Source organism: Stegodyphus dumicola, chromosome 11 (genome assembly GCF_044657685.1).
Source record: "Stegodyphus dumicola isolate Sdum_Otavi_A_Nest chromosome 11, ASM4465768v1".
Classification (NCBI taxonomy): domain Eukaryota; kingdom Metazoa; phylum Arthropoda; class Arachnida; order Araneae; family Eresidae; genus Stegodyphus; species Stegodyphus dumicola.
In genome coordinates this window covers 121,528,663-121,552,573 of record NC_140778.1, presented here as the reverse complement: position 1 = coordinate 121,552,573, position 23,911 = coordinate 121,528,663, and the positions used below count along the sequence as shown (strand labels likewise).

The 23,911-nt window shown below is 35.3% G+C and overlaps 1 protein-coding gene across 1 annotated transcript in view; it reads left to right on the top strand.

The window, feature by feature from the left end:
- Positions 1-23,911, top strand: part of LOC118195164 (nephrin-like) — a 393,767-nt gene that overhangs the window by 234,717 nt on the left and 135,139 nt on the right. Inside the window, exon 6 of the mRNA XM_085827181.1 lies at positions 2,745-2,912. Within this exon, the coding sequence (XP_085683307.1) occupies positions 2,745-2,912 (168 nt within the window). The remainder of the gene's footprint in view (positions 1-2,744; positions 2,913-23,911) is intronic.

Sequence of the window (23,911 nt, the reverse complement as noted above, 5' to 3'; positions counted from 1 at the left end):
AATCTTCACCACCAAGCTAATTGCAACACCCAGCCTAAGCTGCGACTCGTTCTGATAAACTCTGAAACCTGATGATTACTTATATTTAAACTAATATGCATTTTGGTATAAGGTGCCTAAAGTATTGTTGCGTGTGTACCTGTTCGTAATAAATTTAATACACACAAGTCCGATGATAAAATTTATTTTATCAAAAGAAACACGTCGGAGTTCCAGAACTTTCGACAGAAATACTCGGGCATCTGTTCCCACTATAACAAAGCAAAATCACTAGTTACTAAGAATTACTAAGAACGTTAAACACAACGCAATGCAAAGTGCATCTAAAACACGAAGCTTTCATGGATATCTCAATACCCCGAAGGGGCTCTGAACTAAAAACTCAAAACAACAAACAAGGTACTGTTACTCTCTTCGGTCTTATATAGTTTTTACCCAGCCGCTGAGATATTTCTAGTACTTTCTGCTTCTCGAAATTACTAAAAGGCATATGAGAGCCAAACATTGTTATAATTACACAGAGCATTAATTGTAGTTTTTTAATTACAATATCTATTACTGTGATACAAGGACCGTACCCAAATATCGCCAAGTTTGGCGACTTTTGGAGATTTGTTGCCAAATTTTGCGACAAAAATTAGTTGTCAAAACCGTTCTCAGTTTAGGGATATCTCACCAAATTAACGAGATAGCCATTTAACCAACGTTAAATTGACTTGCCCCTGTATTCGTATTTTTTCGGCAGAGCAACTTTTCTCTCAGCTTTTCATGTTACATTATACGCAAAATACGATGATTTCACATAAATTTCACTAAAATTATATATCTATTAACAAAATTTGTAACAGTTTAGTGAAACAAAAATGTTAAGATAATTAATCAAAACAAAATCTTACGGTCATAAATCAATAGATTTGCTTCATAATTATTTTCTTTTTCAATTATTAAATATTAGAAGGGAGCAAATACAATTATTCGAAATCAGTTTCTCTGATTTAAGTATGAAAATTTATTATAAATATATATATGATAGGCGTTTTATAAATTTGACTACCAATAGCTAAAACGTGTCTGTGTGAAACGTAGAAAAGAATTAAAGTTAAAAAAAATCTGAATTCTGTCTCCTTCGACTTAAGATGAATGATATTCCACGCATCTCTTCTTGGATTCAGAAAAATATAAATTCTAAATGCAAGACTTTGGATCAGGTGAGTAGTTAGTTGTACATGGCTTTGATAACTTGGAAAGAAAATATATTGTTTCGGGCTTTGTATTTAGTTGGCTATTTTTAGTAGAATTGTACTTAAAATTGTTTTATTTTCCCCATGCAATGCAGCGCGTGACGAATTTTAAGAGAAAGCTACGCCGGAAAAGTAAAAATACAAGAGTACGTGCATTGAACATTTAATAAATGTTTATCTCCGTAATTGATATTTAATTTGAATAAACGCAATTGTATGTTCGCTATAACTGTAATTCTACTCTTTTGCTTTCTAGAAACCTCGAGAAAATAGAAATTACCAGAATGTTCTCGCGCACGACTAAAAAGCTTTAAAATGCCGGAAAAAACATCTGAGTTCAGTTGCTTACTACGAGGCGTATTCGGAAACTAAGTAACGTTTTGAAAAAAAAAAAAAAAAAAAAGTAAGATAATTTTTTTTTTCGAATCCAATTTTATTTTTACATGAAAATACATGTCTTAAACTATTTTTCAACATAGTTTCCGCCAATGATCAAACACTTTTCATAACGAGTGACCAGTTTTTGTATACCATCGTCAAAGAAACTTCCCGCCAGTTTCGATAACCACGACTCCACAGCATTTTTCGTGTCATCGTCAGATCCAAAGCACTTGCCACCAAGCTCGCGCTTCATGTGCAGGAACAAGTGATAGTCGGACGGCGCCATGTTCGGGCTGTACGGCGGGTGATCGAACTGCTCCCAATGAAACTGTCAAATTAACGATTGAGTGACACCAGCAGTATGGGGCGGAGCATTGTCATGGAGCAACAAAATTCCTTGCAATTCAGCAACACACACTGAGCATTTGTTCGTGAACATTTGTTCGACCTGCATGAAACATTCTTACCCACTCTCTCACCATTCCATCACTTATCGCCTATTCACTGTAAACTTCTGTCACTTGACGATAAATTTCGGCCGGTTTAACATTCCTCGCGTTCAAAAATTTAATCACGGCACGAATCTCACAGTTGGCGGGAAAACTAATTGTCTTAAACATTTTGAATGTGCACAGCAAACTGAAAACACAACATAGAGCAATTAAAATGGCGACAATTGAAAGTTAGTGAATAAGAAAGACTAGTGCGCATGTGCGCGACGCCTACCACAGCGCTGCGACGGCGCTAGAATGAAACGGTACTTAGTTTCCGAATACGCGACATAAGTTCTATTTTTTACTTAGCTGCTGTAATTTTGAAATCGGATTAGTCTTCTCTGTGCTTTGAATTGTGTTCTACTTAACGTTTTAGTAGTTTAAAATATAACTACTGTTGTGATATTGTGATATTATAAGAGAAAAATTTCAGCATTTTGTTTTACCTCTTGTGATAAGAATAAATTTTATTAACTTTTCATCAGACTTGTGTATTCAATCTATTACGAACCCGTACACTATATATGTCATCTGTTACCCATAGAGGTAGAAGTAAGTATATGTTTTACCCACACGCAGTTAATATTTATTTTTCTTCAAATTTAAGCAATTACTGAATATTTTCCAGATTCTATAGAGACGCAAATATCTGATGGAGAAGATGGTCGACAATCAGTGAAGTCAACACTGAGATTGAATCCATCACCAGATGACAACAAGTCTTATTATTCTTGCGAGACTTTAACTTCGTTCCCTTCTCCAAGATTAAAAGCTGGAATTTATTTAGATGTTTTGTGTGAGTGCATTTTATCTTTTTAAATTAATAAAAATTCTTTAGTAGGCATCAGAATAAATTAGATTTTGAAAAAAGTGTGCAATTCAGAATTTTCGAGTGTTAGTTTATTATTGTCAATTATTCTTTTGAAATAAATTTATAACAATAGTTATATTTTTTTGGATAATCAGTTTCATGAGGAAGGTAGATTAGTGTAATTTTTTATATTTCTGCTGTTGATTGTTTAAATTTTATGTGGGAAAATACTAGGTGCATGCAAAAGCTCCACCCGCTTTTTAATGGAAAAAGAAGTATGATGAATAATATAAAATGTTTGACATTTTATGTTACTGTCATCATTTTACAGCTTGTATCCCCTCTTGGCCATCTATCTAGTAATAGGTTTATTCCACACTAATAAAACTCTTCTGCTTTTGAGTCAGAAAAATCTTGCAGACCTGTTTTTCCGTAATCCTCATCATGAATGAATTGGAGAAAGAAGGTGTTCTGTTATGATCATATGAAATAATAATGTGTAGAAGCAAGATCGAGGAAATACGAGGGCCATCCAGGAAGTAGATTACGTTTCCGTCTGTGTCCGCTAGGGGCGGGGCTAGCGCGGCCATCTTGGGGTCAGAGCGTTGCGCAGCTCAGTCTGCATCTAGCCGTGCTAGTGAGAGGTTCGTGCTGTGCTCCGTTCAGATACTGTGACGGTTTGAAATGTCTGCGTTAATTGAAAATCCCGCGAGCTGCGAGGTGCGCTCAGTAATAAGGTTTCTGACTGCAAAAAACTGTAAACCGATAGAAATCTATCTGCAGCTTCGTGAAGCGTATGGGGACAACATTATCACTGAAGGTGGAGTGCGTCAGTGGGTCATAAGATTTCAAAATGGCCGAACCAATGTTCACGACGAAGATCGAAGTGGGAGACCCAGCATAGTGACCGCCGAACTTCTCGAAAAAGTCGATGCTAAAGTCCGTGAAAATAGAAATTTCACAATAACGGAACTTTCTTTGAGTTTTCCACAAATTTCGCGAAGTTTGTTGCACGAAATCATCAGCGAAAAGCAAGAAGAGGTAACGAAGTGGTTGAAGGCGCAGGCGGCCGAATTTTTCGACGAAGGAATTTCCAAGCTCGTACATCGCTACGATAAATGCCTTAATTTGTATGGTGACTATGTAGAAAAGTAGTATTTGAGTGTGGCTTTCATCTGTATATAATAAAATTTGTTTCCTATACTTTGTTTATTTTTTATTCCAAAACGTAATCTACTTTCTGGATAGCCCTCGTATGTTGAATGAGTTAATACATCTCAGCAAACATCCGACAATGTTTGCTGAGTGATTTAAGTAGCCGCAGTCCGACATTTATTATGATAAATGGTAGCATCCTTGCCAATGACAAACACTTGGCGCTTGTCAGTCTGTCAGTTCTCTGCCAGTTTGTCCAACTTTTGGCAGTAGAGGTCTGCATTTGTCATTTGGTTATACCCCGACAGATCACTCCTTTAATGTTATAAAATCGATTTGGAATGGCGTCCTTCTTTTGAGGTTGATGACAACACAAATGTATAATTCGGCATACCCTCCTTCAGTGCTTGAGGCGTCATTACAATATATATTTTTATCCACCATTACTACTCGTTCCAAAAATACTTTTTTTTTTGGCTGAAGACGACTGTTTCCGCCCCTTCACCGCCCATCTCTTGAGATCTCGTTGACCAATCAGAAGTCGCCACAATCTCAAGGAACAAACGCGTGACATTGTTTTTCCTACTTTAGTGTTTCTGACGTCCTTCTTATCATCAAATTTAATTTGGATTTTCTGAACATTTTAAGTGCTCATCTGAAGTAATTGGCTATCCTACACAAGTTATCCGAAGTTCCTCTCTCCAGCTTCTGCTCGACAGAATCCATCTAAGAAATACCAGCACAGGAGCAAGGAGCTTTTTTTTTTCTCTTTCTCACCACACATTTCCACTTCCACGTGAGAAAATTCCGTTCAGGTTTCTTTGCTGTCAGGCCCTACATGGGACTACATCAGGAACTGGCAAGAGGAGGATATTGCTGTCCTGCTGATGGCCACTATAGCCACTTAAGTTCCAAAGAAGAAACATAAGTGCGCAGGTATCTATTGCGCAAATCATTGGTCGAGCTTCGTGATGAATCTAAGCACTTACATTCATTTTTCGAATTTTTTTCTGTGTACGAACAGTACCGCCCTTATGCATGTGGCTCAAATTCTTGAATTTTGTCCTGAATTCATCAGAATCTATTGACGGGCTTCTAGGACTTGACTGATGTGAGTATTATCTCCGAATCCAAATTCGTAAACCAATGAAGACGTCTGTTAGTCAGTCAGTCATACCGGTATCGCAGAGATATCGCGCGACGTGTCCTGCTCAGTGTTAGAATTGGCCGTATGGGCACATGACGGTAAAAACAGGAGGCGTCAAAGAGGCATCGGAGGTAGGTGAGAGGAGGTGACCATGCGTCACAAGGGGAGAAATACCAAGGAGATGCTGGTGTCGCGCAATCTGACAAGTGTCTGTTCGTGACATATACATGTATAAAACAATACACAGAAAGTAAAAATAAAATAAAATTATTTACAGGGTACATAAATACACAAAAAAGGTACAAAATAAAATATAAATCCAATTAAAATAAATACTTACATATGTACTATTAGTGTTCGTGCGCTATCATAATTAAGTAATTCCCTACTTAATTATGAAGACATCTGTTATCGTCTCCTGCATCTTCTCCATACACTTGATACTGAAGTAGTACTGGCATTCACTAAATTTACTATTTTACATTTTACATTTACTATTTTACATTAGTAAATGCCACGGCAAATTGTGGTTACAGTATTACTTATATTAAACTTGTACAGTATTCCATGCTTGACGAACTTCTTATCACTTCCCATTTTAGACCTTGTTTTTATTGTGACTTATCTAACTTGTCTGACAGCAACATCAGAACAAGGCCACGAAATCCATCGTGGCAAGGAGTGCAAGATTGCAAAAATAGTTCGGTCCGAGGCCGAGTTCGGTTCCACCACCGGCTCGGCCGCTGGTGGGCGTTTACGGGCAAAGAACATAATATTCAGTAAATATACATAACACACGAAACGTTAAAAAAAGTTCTTTTTGGGCGTAATATAAAATCTGAGTGCTTCTAGATTTAATTTTACCTTTTTTTTCCCCCTTCATTACAATCAGAAAATTTTATGCTCCGAATTTTATAAATTACTAAAATAAATATTCCACTTTAATGTTAATAATTTAATGATGAGATAATCAAATAAATTATTGTTTTGTAATGTTATCATAGTTTTGAAAATCACTGCCTGAAAATGGTCATTAATTTTTTTAAAAAAAAGTTACCAGATCTTGTTTAATTTTATCTGATTTATTTCAAAGCATCACGTACTATCAATCTTATTTAATTTTACCTTATTTGTACGCCAAATTAAATTCATAAATTTTGTGCCTAGTGTTTTTACCGTTTTACCAAAGTAAAGATGTTTGTACAAGAATTACGGGTACATTTCTGTTTGGCCGGCGCAGGCGATAAAGTCGCTAATAATGGTACAACTGATGCCAAACGAAATATCTTCGTTGGTAACCTTTTACACTTCATTTTCAAAAAAAGTCGAAGCCATTTTTTATCAGATTAATTGGGTTTTATTTTCAATGCTGGCATACAATTACATAGAATTTTTACCAGATGGTTCAATTTTATGCCCTAAGGCCATTCGTGGTAATTAAGTCAATTAGGATGCAATCACACAGCTCACCCGAAGACGAAATATAGAAAACGCAAAGTCAACGGTCAAATTCGTCAAATTTAATGAGAATGCACTAGCGAAGTAAAGCACTGCGGTTTTACATAATTTCTGAGTAAGCTATTCCTACGAATTGAAATAATTCTTGCATTTAAACTTGTATTTTAATTAAGATTTAACTTGAAATTAATGTAGATAATTACTGAGAGAATTAGAATTTTGTAGCGTTGTTTACGTGAGATGAAATCACTTGGGATCGCGTGATACGAACCGACGAATCAGGATGTTGAACCATGAAAGCATAGTAAATTCTTAAATGAATGTCCTTTTTTAAAATTTATTGGCTTTTTACAGAATTTTAAACGATATTAAAATGTCTATGCCTTCAAAATAAACAATTCTTAGAACTAACATTTTTTATGTGTGTACTTTATGTTGTCGCCAAGAAAGTCTGCTTGGCGAGATTTGCGCCGGCGAAACGAAAAAGTACCGAATTACGCGTGAAAAAAATGCAAAAATTGCTTTAATAAGATATATTAAATCCTATTTTGAGAAAACTGTGGCTATCATAATCTCATCACTATACAGCGTATCACATTTAATAATTAAAAACAGTTATGTGATACAAACACTGTAGGTTTCAGTGGTTAAAGTAAACCAGATCGTCCCTACTCTTTCTTGCCGACATATCGGTGACGCGGGCCCCGCCCACTGGCTTAGTCTGTCTCTTATAAGGTCCATGCTCATCACGGCATGACGTTGAATAATGTGGACTATTTCAAAAGGATAGAAAATAAGATCTGTTACATTATTAAAATAATTAATAGGAGATATTAATTGTTCTTTTGTACAGGTGTGTTTAAAACAATAAAAATTGAAGAAAATAGCAAATTCTGTAGCTATCTACTAACTTCTATCTATTATAAATACTAAATCTATTATAAATAGAAATGATTTTTAAAAAAATTTCGATGTATGCTTTTAGTTAAACAAATATCTCTGATAAATGTAATTGAAAATATCTTATACGTTTATAAAAGGCAGGAATTAAAAGTGGGATGAAGTAGCACATGATTACATATGACAAAATTAAGTTAACTTGAAATTTAATCAGGTACAATTTTGTCTACTGCAGATTAATTGTTTTCTTTTTTTAATTTTGCATATAACAAACCAGGATTTGTTTCTGATACATTTCTACCAATTATAAACATACGCGAAGTAAACTTCCTCTTCACCGACAGATGGCAGAAGAGTAACGCCATCTGTCGGTGAAGAGGAAGTTTACGGAGCACACCCATAATCAAGACCTCCACGTAAAACATTTTAGTGTCTTTTCTGTCACCACTTTCGTCATAAGAGAAAGTGCTAATAATTAATAAATACAATCGACGTTCTTTAACTTACTTTTGTATTATATTATTTCTTAAATAATGCCAAAGCTACGCTTTTCTGCATAGCTTTAGCTGGTAATTACAATTAGAGGGTAACAGTGGTAAACATTATTACGAGCTCAGGACTGTCAAGAAACGCATATGTAAAATACGAAAGGTTCCATATGCGTAATGTAAACCAATTTGGCTAGAAAGAAGAGGGAATATTCCATGGAGGTAGGAAAGGAAGGAGGGGCCAGTCGTCACTAGAAGTGCGGGGAGAAAGTTATGCGAAGAGAGATGCGCAGTGCAGGGAGAAAGTTATGCCACATACACATGACGTCATGTGGGTGACAACGTTACTTCTTGGCGTTTGTTTACTTTCGTTGCATCAACAGTTTGATTTGATTTGTGTTGTTAACTTGCTATTATACCTAGGCGGAAGTGGCAAATTGTGCTATAGCGTTGTGTCAGAATTATACACGTTAATACGTTTTTGGTGGAAAACACTCTTTACAACCAGATAAAATAACTATTTTTTTAAGGAATTCATGTAGTTTTCATACATAACTGTGATGTAATTTTATATTTATTTTTCATTTTACTACTATTTTACATTTAAATTGAAAAATTTCTCATTTTAAATCATTTTTTATCATAATCTTCATATTGTGTATGAGACTTACATCGTAGTGAGATATTTAAACTCAGTGTCATGTTTACCAATACTGAGTACCTGAATGATTAGTTAATAAATTCGCGTATTCCAACTTCATTCACATGTTTTGGTTACTTTCTTTACATCCCAAACGTAACTCTATGTATTGAAGCAGCGTCTGGGTTAAGCTTTGCGAACTAAGTAAACTGATACATACCTCACCGTGAGGAAAGGACAATTTCTCGACCACACTATGATGCAAACATCGAATGAGTGAGTGACATATTTCCTTCAGTGTTATTTAATTGATGCATACAGGTATGTGTGATGTAATTTAATTGATATAACTTACACATGCTTAAACCTGAAGGAAAACAAATCTGTGTATAATGCTAGAATACAAATAGCGAAAGAGTAAGTAAGATATTCTGTTCAGTGTTATTTAACTGCTGCATATGTTTTAATTTTGATTCCATATAACTTGTTTTTAATTATAAGAGAAAGAAAAATAATTCAATATTGAACACATATTTCGAGTATAACAAAAGTATTTTAAGAAACAACCTGATAAAAATACATTAGTAATTAAAAATATTTGTGTACAGGCTGAATTGAAATTAAGATGTGGTGGTGTATTTAATTATGGCAAAGCACACTAGGGCTATCTGCGTAATAGGTGTGATGTCTTCGTGGAGGACGTTCTCAGGGAAACTGGTTCGTATACACGTTACGCACGAGGAAAACCACGAAAACACCCATTCAGCCAGCCCGTTTGCACGATTCGGACCGAACTACCCAGTGTTCAGCGACTTTACCGCTCGGCCGCTGGTGGGCCGAAACAAAGATGTAGGGCAAGTTTATTATTATTATTATTCTGCGTATATGTGTAAGAAAATGTATTTTAATTGTTCCATTTTTAATGTTTGGAAGGAAGAATAGGATGCCAATATCGAAGATTATTTACTATAGCAAATAATCACGTCAGGATAAACGTTATATAGAAATCTTGGGAGTGTAAGGGATTATAAGAGTACTTTTAGATTATACTGAAAATATACGCACTTCTGCTAAAATCTGAAGTGAATCAGTATGAAGTGACTCAGTATACTATTTAAAAGTATAATGACGGATATTAAGAAATTTGTAGAATTTTATGGTATTTAAATATGAATTTGTTAAGTCAAATCTTTTTATATATATTTTTGCTTGAGATATGTAATTTAAACTGAAAATCACGATCATATATTTCTCATGGAATTGTCAAAGTTCATTTGTATTAAAAAAAGTGCATGAGCAATGAAAATAAATAGAATAATACTTTTTGATTATGTTTTTACCATGGTCTTAGCAGTTATGCCATCATGTGCTCTGTTCAACAAGATTTATTTAGTGCAAACAATACTACGAAAAAATATTCAAAAATACCTTGTTGTTTTACAATATTTATTTCCCTTAATTAACTTAAATATCGTTTTTCATTTTCTAATGCTTTCCTTTACGAAAAGAATTTAATGTTTACAATTATTTTCAGCATTCGTACGAATTCTGTGCATAAAATAAACATTTTCTTTAACAAAATACTTAATCGGAAAGCATATACCCGGTATTTCCGGTGTATCTACCACATATAAAATGATCACTTTGCTTTAGTTTACATTTTTTCCATTACCAAAATCATGTAGCAGACGCGTCGGCCGATGCGTCTTGTCTTCCGGGTGACGTCACTACCAGCAACCAATAGCACGCTTTTTCCGTTCCTGTCCTAACCTTAGTATATTAAAAAACCTTGCTAGAAGTGAAGCACTGCTTTGAAGCTTGGCTCACCAGGTGGGGTGTTCTTTGTTTACATTCAGAAGATTGACACGGTTCTGATAGTAATTCGACACACGACAGTTCCATACAAATCGAAAAAGGGACACTTTCGCATGAAAGAAACATTCATAGTGTGATGGATAATACCAATTTGCATAGTTTAGTGACATTTACGCAAAAATTACATCTTGGTTATTTTTCGATAACTAACAACAGCGCGATTTTGATTATGAATTTGTTTTATAAAATTCTAAGCTGTTGAACTACAAAAATATAGATTTTAAGAAAAATGTTATGCTTAAAGAGTGAAAAATACCTTACGGTACATTTAAACTTGTATACGTTTTTCGATATCCTTGATAGAGTATTCGCTACTTTTATTTTATTTTCCAAACGCCAAAATATTTTAAATAAAACAATTTTTTTTTCACATCCATATATTATTGTTGCATATTATTGCAAAAAGCATGTATCTGCTTTTGACAAAATACATAAATATTCATTAAATTATTTATAAATGTACATGAAATGAAGAATTTATTCACTTATAAACAACTGTGAAAGTACTGTGAAGAAATCTAATTATTAAATGTATCTAATTTATAATGATTATAAATGTTATCTAAATATATAATAACCTTAATATTGAACTGTAAACATAAATTGAAATCCTGTTGACAAATACGTTATAAAACTATTTAAGCAAAAATTGTTCGTATTGGATAGCAACTGGACTTCCTACCTCCATGGAATATTCGTCAATTTCCTACTTCCTACCTCCATGGAATATTCGTCAAGGTATTTGTGGACGGATTTTCCTCCTCCGCGATGTGTTAACTTCTAGGGACGCGTGCGCTTACCCGGGACAATTCCGAGATTCTAGTTCTAGTAGCACTGCTTTAAGCGGGAAGCTTAAGAGAAATATTTCGTCTAGCTAGGAGGCAGTGGCGTAGCAAGTATAACTGGCGCCCGGGGCAAAATACCTTTTTTGGCGCCCCCCTTGAAAACTTTCAGTAATATAATATATAGAATATATTCTCAATAAGAAAATAATGCAAATAATAATAAAATGCTGAATCTGCCATAAAATACTCAAAAATATATTAAGAATAATCACTACCTAACTACTAGCCTTGGATTAGGAAATGCATCTGTGTCGGCACAAAAATCAGACGTACGATGATCTAGAATTAGTTAAAAAGGTGTTATTTATTTTACATATTTATATAAGTGTTTTTAAAAAGTACAGTTTTTAAACAATTAAAAGTTTAATATACATTATAGATAAATAGATATGTGGCAACTTGCCTACTACAACTCAATTCTGCCAGTCCGGTAACCCATAGCAACCAAAAACAAAATAATATTTATTCTATTCAATTGTTATAATTATTTAACGATCTGTCTCAAAAGATTGTACTACCATAATTGGTGACACGTATTTATTACGAATAGCAACCTTCAATGTTGCACGAATATGGAGTTTATATGTCAAAATTCTGAGCAGCAGTAAGTTATCCAGTGTGATGAGATGCAAGTAAGACATTTCACATGTCATTTCAAGCGTTGTGCCGCATTCCGGCGATTCAACATATTTCTGTCATAATTTCAGCGGATATATGTATCGTCTACTGTATTTGAGCCGCCAATTTCTCTGATTTCAAGTACCAAGAAACTGTGTCACTATATACATAGTGATTATTTTTCTATACATATTATTACTGTGCATATTTGATTGATCTAAAGTGGATGACAACGATGCTGCTTTACAATTTTCGCGAGTCGCAAGCCACCGCCTTTTTGTCGCCGAGACCCATCGTTATGGTTCATTCAATTTTATGCGCAGTTGAGTCACATTACTGCCGACGAAACTCAATTTTATACAGCGATCGCCGCGTTAGAATCAGAGGTACTGCAATCAGCTCGTGAAATAATTCTGAATTCACCGGCGACGGACAAATACAAATCTTTAAAAAAAATTAATTTCTGTTTATGAAGAATCCGAGACAGAATCAAGCAGTTATTGCACGATTTACGGTTGGGTGATATGAGGCCTTCTCAATCGCTGTCTAAAATGTAAAATGTCTAGCCGCCGGTAACCTAACGGATAACATTCTCAAAACAATATGGATGAATAGACTCCCATCTAACATGCAAACCATTTTAGCAGCCAGTACGAAGCCACTTAAAAATCTTCCCGAAACCGTTGATAAAATTCACGAGCTGACAATTCCAGCTCAAATAAACGCAGTGCAGGCTCCTGCTATTGTGGCGTTACAGGCTCAAATTGATGATTTGTCCAAACAGGTTGCTCAGTTAGTAGCCATCCAAGCTGAACCTTTTCAGCGCAACCGCTCCACATCACGTGGTCGAAATACGCGTCGTAGCCCACTGAGGAAACGTTATGAAAGCCGGGTATTCATAACCCGAGTATTTGTTTTTAACCACCACAAATTTGGAAACAAGGCAAACAAATGCCGCCCACCGTGTCGTTATAACGACCAGGGAAACGAGAAGGGCCGTTGCTCGAAGTTGTGAACGACAGCGGCCGGAATTTTGCACGCCTTTTCGTTATCGAAAAGAATTCGGACTTGAGGTTTCTTGTAGACACCGGGGCTGATGTTTCTGTCATTCCACCACATTTTCACGAACAAAAGCGCCTTACCAACTTACAACTTTATGTAGCAAATGGAACTCCTGTTCAAACTTTTGATGAACGCCTGATATCTGTTGATTTAGAATTGCGCCGCAACATCCAATGGCCATTCATTATTGCTACTGTTTCAAGTCCTATTAGTGGCGCAGACATTTTTCAAAAATTTTCTGCTTGTCGATCTTAAGAATCACCGTTTGATATATTCCGAGAGTAATTCGCATTAGTCAAGATTTGAGCATTAAACTGATTTCGGGTAACTCCCCATGGCATCAACTCCTCAGAGAATTCCCTACAAACACGCGCCCAGTTATAGGTATTTTCGAACCCAAGCACGATGTACTACATTATATTGAAACCACCGAACTTCCAATTGCAGCTAAACCAAGACGCTTACCTCCGGACAAGCTTAAAGCTGCCAAAGAAGAATTTCAATACATGATAGAACAGGGAATTCGCCGTCCTTCAAAAAGTTTATGGGCTCTATCTAATTCGGAAACGAAATGGTAACTGACGCCCGTGTGGCCATTATCGTCGGTTAAATGCAGCTACAATTCCTGATCGTTACCCAGTCTCTCACATTCAAGACTGTATGCAAGTTTCAGAGGGAAGAGCTATTTTTACAACCCTTGATCTTGGGCGGGCGTATCACCAATTGCCCGTTAACCCAGCTGATATTCCAAAAACTGCGGTTATTACGACTTTTGGACCATTTGAGTTTCGGGTCATGACTTTAGGCTTATGCAATGCTGCTCAAACATTCCAACGCTTCATGAATGAGATGTTAATCGGCCTCGACTTTTGTGTACCTTATTTTGATGATATCTTAATCGCCTCCTCTTCAGAGCAAGAACACCTACCACATTTGAGAACAGTTTTTGAACGTTTTCAAAGGTACGGTGTCGGTCTTAATCCTTCTAAATGCAATTTTGGCCAACCGAGAGTATCCTTTCTTGGTCATGAAACTTCCGCTGATGGTGTTCGACCGCTTCCAGACAGAGTCACCGCTATCCCCGATATACCCGTACCATCTTCAGTGAAGGACTTAAGAATCTTGCTATGCTCGATTTTTATCAACGTTTCTTACCTTATGCAGCGACCATACAAGCTCCTCTAAATTCTTTTTTGGTTTGGAGCAAGAAAAACGATAAACGTGTTACATAACCTGGACCACAGAATCCCGCGAAGTGTTCCAAAAATGCAAACATGATTTAATTTCGACAACAAATTTTGCAGTATCCCTCCGCATCTAAACTATTATCACTCTACGTTTATAAGGTATTTTTCCCTCTTTCCTAGCCTGCCTTCGTGGTGTAGTGGTTCTGCACGCTGGGCCGGTACTCCAGAGGTCCGCGGTTCGATTCCCGGCGAAGGCGTAGCATATTTTTCATATCCTCTGCTTCCCAAAAATAACCTAATGTCTCTCCACGTTGACGTTGCTCAGCGTGGATCAACAACAGCTATAGGAGCAGTTTTACAACAGAAAGATCAAGAATTATGGAGACCACTTTCACATTTTTCTAAAAAAAACTTTCACCAGCACAAACCAGATACAGCACTCACGATCGCGAATTGTTAGGAGTTTATGAAGCTGTCAAATATTTTCGACATATGCTAGAGGAACGCGTTTTCATGATCGTAACAGATCACAAACCCTTAACCTATGCTTTTCAACAGCGTTAGGATAAAGCTTCTCCTCGTCAAATGAGACACCTAGACTTCATAGGGCAATTTTCAAAAGATATCCGTTATATTGAGGGTTCGCAGAATATTGTTGCAGACACCTTGTCTCGTATTGAACAACTAGCCGTTCCTTCGCGAATAAACTTTGCTGCCCTTGCGGATGAACAACACCTGGATTCAGAACTACAAACCCTCTTGAAAAGCATATCTTCCACCAATTTGTCATTTACTTCATCAAAGTCTTGAAAAGCAAATTTATCATTACTTCATCAAAGTCGATCCTTTCAAATTTTTTTCCTTCCACACTTAAAAATGCTAGATGGCTTAGGGGATCTTGTCCCATTGTTGATTATAAATATGTGAAAATGTATTTTAATTAGCTGAACGAACGTTCATAGCTAGCATTTGATAATGAAATAGTAAGTAGTATTTGAAGTGAGACTCTTAGGTTTGGAAAAACATTTTCTCTATAGATCTGTAGTGGAGTTTTAGGTTCCGTTTCTTTTCTACTGCGGAGTAACGTCATGCAGTCACATTCTCTGCTCAGAAATAATTAGGGGATGTTGTGGGTTCGGTATGAAATAACCATATAATCGACAATCTTCTTGAACAAAAGGAAATAGAATAGATTATAAAGGAAAATTATTTTGTTTACAAAGTTGGGAATAGGCAAATTTAGTCTGTGACGTCGAAAACTATGTGTTTAAGATAAGGAGTGACAAGCGACCTGCAGCATTCCTTTTGTAGTAGGAGATTTAAAAACAATTGAAAAGTGGTGTATTTAATTATGGCAAAGCACACTAGGGCTATCTGCCTAAGAGGAGGGATGCCTTCGTGGAGGACTTTCTAAGGGAAACTGGCTCGTATACACGTTACACATGGGGAAAACCACGAAAACACCCATGTAGCCAGCCCGTTCGCGGGATTCGAACCTCGGACCGAACTACCAGTGTTCAGCGACTTTACCGCTCGGCCACTGGTGGGCAACAATTGAAAAAGAGTTGACTGTTTGTAGCAGTCAGTCCGATGTTTTAGCAAGATGACTTAGTTGAATCGGTAGACTGGAAGGCCATCAGTCGTTTACAGGAGAGTCAAACGCAATCCATTGTAGCGGAAGCGTTAGGATTTTCAAAAAATGTTATTTCCAGATTATGGAATCGGATTTTGGAAACTGGATATGTTTGAGAAATTCGGGACAAGGTCGTGTTATCGTTTTAAAATAAAAAGCGGGAGATATACGTGCATTTCGTTTAAAAAAATAAAAATATATCTCTACTTTGGAGAAATAAAATGGTCAGAAAGAACGTTTTGGTTGATGTACTGCAAACATTTTATTACACATCTTATCAGACAAATCAAGAAAATAAATAATTAATTATATTACAATAGTTATTAATTTTAAATATATTTTCCAGAAATCGATCAAAATAAAAACTGAAATTTTCCGGAAAGTATTGTTTGGAAACCATTTGGCGCCCCTCTAGGAGCAGCGCCCGGGGCATCATGCACCCCCTTGCCCCCCCGTCGCTACGCCACTGCTAGGAGGAACATGTCCCGGCTACGAGCAACATTTTAAAACTAGTCCGAAAATGTTCCAGCTGAAGACGTGTTCCTCGAACATTCAAACAATCAGACGATCAGTTCTGCTTCTGAAGGATCTCGGGTAACTTTCAATATGGCGGTGGCTCTCACTGGAAAGTAATCTGTTAAAAGGTATTGTAAAGCAAATGTTATGAGATGCGCACTTAAGAATGTAATAAAGAGTTTTGGAATATGTATTGTTGAAATGAAGGGTAAAAAAAAATCTGATAAGTATAATTAAAAGAATTATTCCCCTTACATTTTATAATAACTCAGTTACAAGTTCTAAATAATACTTAAAAAAAAAAAAAAAAAAAAAAAAAAAAAAAAAAAAAAAACTTATTTTATTCCCTTTCAGAAATGTTCAGAGAAAGTCAAGTGCTATTTAAAGTATTTCGCTAATTCCTAATAATTCTCTAATTTAAAATGAACTGAATAGAGCATTCATTATAAATTGACTTACATTTTTCGATTTAAAAGATGCCTCAGAAGCCAAAAAACCATGTCATATTTAAGAAAGTATTTTAGGAAGAAGCTCTGCATAATTTTAATATTAATAATACAATAAACTTTGATCTTAATTTTTGTACCTTAATCGAATAAAATCGAATTACCTTAATTTTTTTTCTAATGTAATTAACGAAAACTTATGAAAATATTTTATTCAAATTAAACCATTCTGAGAAAACTGTCCTGTGAAAAGTATAGCATTTAATTCCGTTCAGAATGAAATGTTGTTTAAAAATATGTTGTTTTCACATACTTAGGACTCTGAAGTGTTGTAGAAAAAGAAAATATATACATTTATATGTATATTTACGACGTAATTACAAAATATTTACATCCGAACGCGTCAAATCTCATTGAACTCAATAGTAAATGACCCAATGTTTTGATCACCACGTAGGGATCGCCGGTGCTTCAGAGCAGGGTACGGGAGAAACTTGTTTAGGGCAACTCCATCTTACTTCCTACCTCCATGGAATATTCGTCAAGGTATTTGTGGACGGATTTTCCTCCTTCGCGACGTGTAAACTTCTAGGAACGCGCGCGCTTACCCGGGACAATTCCGAGATTCTAGTTCTACTAGCACTGCTTTAAGCGGGAAGCTTAAGAGAAATATTTCGTCTAGCTAGGAGGAACATGTCCCGGCTACGAGCAACATTTTAAAACTAGTCCGAAAATGTTCCAGCTGAAGACGTGTTCCTCGAACATTCAAACAATCAGACGAAAGTTCTGTTTCTGAAGGATCTCGGGTAACTTTCAATATGGCGATGGCTCTCACTGTGAAGCAAGGAGGTTCTAACCTCCTTGGGTAAGGCAGTCAGAGTCACTAATCACTATCCCGTTTGGACAGCCATTTTAAGCTGTTAAATTCAGGAATTAAGCTGATTAATCTTGCCTTTATATGCTTTACTGCCCACTCTACGAGTAAAGGATTTCAGTGATTTAACATCCATCGTCTGTGACGTAAATCATGCAATTAGAATTTATATGTATGAAATGGATAGATATTTTGCATACATTCGATATGTTGGGGGTTAAAACATAGAGTAACAAAAGAAAAACAATGTAAAATATTTCTCTTAATATACAATAGGCAGCTGTAAAATTGCACAACTATGTACGAAAATTTTTTTATTTGTTTATTTTATTTTGAGGCTATTATATTTAGAATTTATTAATTTATTTATGTTACATAATTAATTAAAAGTCTACGAGAAGTTTCATATAAATTAAGGTTGAGATATTCAAATCGTCGAGTACCAGGAATCTTGAAAAGCTTTGGGATTTTATGAATGAAATGAAAATGCTTTGGGATTATGAATGAAAATGCTTTGGAATTTTAAAACTCGAATTTTTACTTCATTCAATGTTCATTAACGTTTAATAGAAGCGTCTTTTTAAAAAAAAAAAAAAAAAAAAAGATGCAATTTTTCAATTTCAGTATGTTTGGATCATCAATATCCCCATCATGGTGATCCTGAGAGCCATATTCTTCATTTTCTGGAGAAAACAAATGTTCCATGTTTTCCGTTTACCTGGTCTTAACTTTCAAAATATTCTCTACTTTGTTCTTGTACATGTGCTTTGATTTATAATGATTCTTTGAAAATAAATATTAAAATAAAAATTTAAAAAAAAAGAAATGAAAAGTTTTAAAAAATTTTAGTTGTTACTCAAATGTTTTGTCAAATCAAATTGAGAAAATAAATCTTAAATTTCGAGAATTTTGCGTGTGTATTTAATTCAGTAAATTTTATTTGTATCTTAGTAAAAGTAGGCGGATTTTTAAAACCTGTTTCTTTTCCTCCCACCCCGCCCCCCAATCTAAGCGAAGATTTCAAATTTGGCTTTACTTGGGATATTTGATGTTAAACAAATTTCTTTCCTTTTTTCTTATCTATTATTATTATTACATAAGAGATTTACGATTCGCTCTAAATCCTTTATGTAAGAATTTTCAGGATTTAAACTTTCGATTTGGGATTTCTTCCCCTTTTAACTAAAAGCGGTGACACAAAAATGGCAAAGTAAAATGTCTGAGAAGGATAAAAAGACCCTTTGTCGATGCAAATAATAAACAAGACTGAAATACTTATAACCTGAAAAAAATGATAATTTGTAGCACCGTAATACTGTGGTTTTGGTACTAATGGAATGGGTCATTCTAATTTGATTTACTTAACTTTCTTCATAACGTTTCCAAAAATTTTAGCTGAAAACTCTAAAAATTTCTCTTAGCTTAAAGTAATATCCATGCATCAATTTCTTATTATTTTATTTACAAACATGAATTCTTTCATTCAGTTCATTTCTGTTATGAATAAGCTCAAATGCGGTTATCTAATTAATTTAGAAACTTTCCAAAAAGCCATATAAAATCAACGAACTTGCCTATCAGAGCATTTGCACCTACAGACGTTTTCGCATCTTTTTTCTTTTTTAGTCCAAAGGGGCTTTATTCCTGAAGGACTATTATTTTCGTTTTCCGATTTTACGTTGATTCACTATAAACGGCGAATCACTTTTGAAACTGTTGTCACCAAACGTTAGAGCCCTGCATTATATTTGAAGAAATTAAATAATGAAAAATCTTCATAAATGTATGTATATTTCTCGCATTGTGACAAAACAATGGTACATAGAACCATCGAATTTTGAATGACGTAATCCTCCTACGAATATGGGCATGTGGAAGACCAAATTTGAAATTTGGAATTTGTTTTATTATCAATTTCATATTGTGTAAAACTTTAACGAATTTTTGAGTAACAAACTCAACGATTTAAAAGCGAGCAATGGCAACACTATACGGGGATGGGGAAAACCTTTTTATCTCCAGCGCGCGGGGCTGTGTATCGGAAATTCTAAATATATGCTGATTTTAAAATTATTTTGCGACATCGCTATTGCTCTGAATTTTATGGTTTAAGTGCAAAGAACAAGATATTTAATAAATAAAGGTAACACACAAAACGTTAAAAAAACGCCCCTTTGGACGTAATTTAAAATCTGAAACCTTTCAGATTTTTTTCTTCAGTTAATTTGGTAATGGTAACGGTAATTTATACGCGCCTCGTCAACTGAATGATCCAGCTGAGAACTCCCGATATTAGGCACGAGGAGGGCATACCAGCCAAAAAGCCACCTGCTCTGACTCTGGAGCACACATCCCCGAGTACAACAGCATCGAAAGCATCCCCGAACCCACCGCTGAAGTGACTAGCTAAGACCACCGTCCCAGTGGACAGAGACCACGGCGGGTTGGGCTGATAGCCTGGAGCTTTGACTGATCGTTAATGATGCTACCCACCAGTACTACACGGTCAGCTGCTCCCTCCAGGCTTTACACAGAGTACTGAGGACAGCGGGGACTGGATGCTTAATGGACCAGGCGCTATTCAACAACTGATACCCTAGTCAAAGAAAGTCTATGTAAAGAAGGAAAGGCTCCATAGACGTAATGTAAACCAGTTTGTCTTCTACGCCGCTAGAAAAAAGAGGGACATTTCGCCAAGGGATTTGGCGACGGAAAGTGTTGGCGAGAATTTCCCCCTTTATGATGTACCTTGCCGAGATCTTCCACCTCCGCCATGTGTACAGGAAATTGAGGAAGACGAGTTAAGATGAATCGTTCTTTGACTTTTCGCGATAATTTAAGCTCGAATTTTCGTGCTTTTTTGCTTTACTAGTTGAACTTGGTATTATCCATATCGCAGTTTGATGTCTGATTTTATGTCTGTCAATATGTAGAGGGGAAAATGGAGTCACACAGCTTTAAACTCTTGATAAACGTGACCGTCGAACCTGTTTGAACTTCATCAGCTTCGAGCTTTGGCTCATTTTGGCGACAGATATTTCACGCATGCGCAGTTGTTTCCCTTTTCGTTCGGAGGGAGCCACTCCTGCTGCTGCGAAGCTTTCCTTCTTAACAATGCATATTTTTTGCCCTAGTTACGGGGACTTACGATACTACTACTACTGACGCCACCAGACCCGTGAAAGGTCGGGATAAACCCTTTCCCACAGACCGTCGGGAATCGCCAGGTTCATGAATTTTATACCGCCGTGGCCGAGACTGCCTAGGTACAGATCCTAGCCAGCAGCTTCACAGAGTACTCTACGTCAACTTCAGAGATAGACAGCAGTTTTAGTATCGTATTATGAATAAAATGGGAAGAATTGAGCTTACGCAACGTTTGTCGGTTTACTTATGTGAAAAATATGACGTTGTTGCAAATAATGTAGCAACCCTTCTAATAGCATTGTAAGGATCTTAAGTTTTACTAACGTTTATTTTATTTTAAAACTTTACTATCATGTCTTATTTTCCACTTCCGGCCAGAATAAATGCGTTAACTTGCTTATGCAAACTGTATTTGCTAACGCTTAAATATTTAAGTTGTAGCTTTTATTGCAGTTTTCCGCAGTTTGCATGCTACATACGTAATAGTTTAAAAGGCTAGTCTCAGTGTTAGTCATTTGTGTAAAGTATTCAAAGTTAGCTTTTATTTAAATTTTAGTTAGTCAGTAGTTCTTACATTGTTCAGACCAAGTGGTCAATTTTTAAAGTTCAGACCAAGTAATCAATACCTTACTAGTGGTCAATCTTTGTATTCCGAAGTGCGGGAGCGTCTGTAGTATTGTGGAAGATAAAGGGTAATATAACCCTTCTGAGCTAATTCATCCTTGCTACTTTCCATAGGACGTAGTTTGTAGTCAAACTGATTGTCTAGTCAGGACGCGTCATGTTCGCCAAACAGATTAGAAGGAACAGTAGTCCTGATAACATAATCAACTAGAATTGTTCCATGTTGGCCTACAGAGATTTAAATCTGGAAATCAAATTCGTGATTTTAATGCCACAGCACTAACAAGTGGATAAAAAAAAAAAATCAAACTCGTCTTACTCCTCCCTCTTCTCAAGCAAAAATCCGCCTGTGTAATATGCCTTTAGCTAGAAACCGCACTTTTATACGAAAATTCGCTGATTTTATATGATTATTTAAAATATGCCCCAATTTATGGGTCACCGTATATAAATACTCAAAAGCAAATTAAACGTTAGCAGTAAGAAATAAATCAGCAAACTGAGGTATTAATGAATCTCTAATTAGCCAAAATTGACAAAATTGTTATTGGGAAGCAAATAGTCATATCACCATAAAAGCTGCTGCGTAGATATTAGGAAAGAGAATAATCTATTGCTCTTACTTCTCAGAAAAATAAATGATGTATCACTGAATTCACTCTTTCATTAACGGAAAAGACTTGCAAATCGTTCTTTGGAGATATAGATTCAGAATCATGCTAAATCAATGCCTTTTATTCAAAAAAGGAAAATATATTATTAGCCCAAAGGGAATATTAGTCTCGAAGTGACATTTTGCATCGAAACACTTAAATGCTTTGTATCACCTTTTTAAAATGTTGCCACCAAGCATTATCCCCCTCTGTTATATTTAAAAAAAAATTAAATAATGAAGAATCTGCATGAACGTGTGTATGTTTCTCTCATTGTCAAAAAACAACGGTAATTAGAGCCATCAAACTTTGAATAACGTAGTCTTCCACTCGAATATTGAGACCTTGAAGCCTGAATTTCAAGTTTGTTTTATTACCTATTTCATATTTTGTAAAACCTTAAACGAATTTTTTAATAACAAACGAATAATTTCAAAGTGAGTGATGGCAATACTGTAGGGAGTAAAACATTTTTATCTCCAGCGCGCGAGACTGTCTATCGGAAGTTCTAAAAGGTATGTTGTTTTTTCAGATATTTTTTTATTTTGCTTTTCAATAGAATTTTATGTAGCATAAGAGCCAAGAACATGATATTTAATAATAATTTTTTAAAAAATCTAAAAGATTTCTGATTTTATATTACGTCCAAATGGGCGTTTTTTTTATTACATACACATGCACGTTTCTAGAACATTTGAGCTAATCTTCCTTTGGGCTAAAATATTTAAAAACAGCATATCTTTAGAATTTCCGATAGGCAGTCTCGTGCGCTGGCGATAAAAATGTTTCCCCCCCTACCGTGTCGCTTTGAAATCATTGAGCTTTGAGTTTGTTAATCAAACATTCGTGAAATTTTTACAAAATATGAAATAGACAATAATACAAATTCCAAATTGAGGCTTTAAGGTGTCCATATTGGGCTGGAAGACTACGTTATTAAAAATCTGTTGTCTCCAAGTACCGTTGTTTCTTCACAATGCGAACATTGATACATTCATGTAGATTCCTCATTATTTAATTTCTCTAACTATTATACAGGGCGATAATATTTGGTGGAAACAATTTAAAAATTTTACGCCGTATATTGTGAACCCACGCAAAATGTCCTTTCGACCAATAAAATTTGAACCCTTTAAGATATTTCTTTAATCCTAGTATAATATGTTATGAAAACAGTTTTAGTTTTCCCATAGATATACTTAATTAAAGTTATATTTCCTATTTAAACAACAAACAGATTCATAACATCTTTATCTACTCCAGTTTTTTTTTTTTTTTTTTTTTTTTTTTTTTTTTTTTTGTTCTTGTTTTGTAAAATTTAGTTCCTATTCTACCACTGTTTTAAGAGTCTCATGAAACGTGAGAGCATGAACATGAAATCGATCACAAACATATCACTAAATTATTGACATTTTTTGAGATAATTAGGCTTATTTATTTATTTTCTGTTTCTTATTTTTTATATATAATTGTTACATAGCAATAATTTTTATTTTGCTTTGTATTCATTTCTTTTCTGGTACATATGTATTTCCTGTCTATTTTAACATAGTTTTTAGTTCAATTATTTGTGTGCTTAAATGGTTTCTTTTTAATAGTATTTATGTTTCTATGTGGACGCACTGTGGCTAAGTTATTTGAATATGGCAAAGGCATAAGATGACTATCTGCCTCAGAAGAAGATTGGCTTGATTTGATTCAGTTAATTATCTCAAA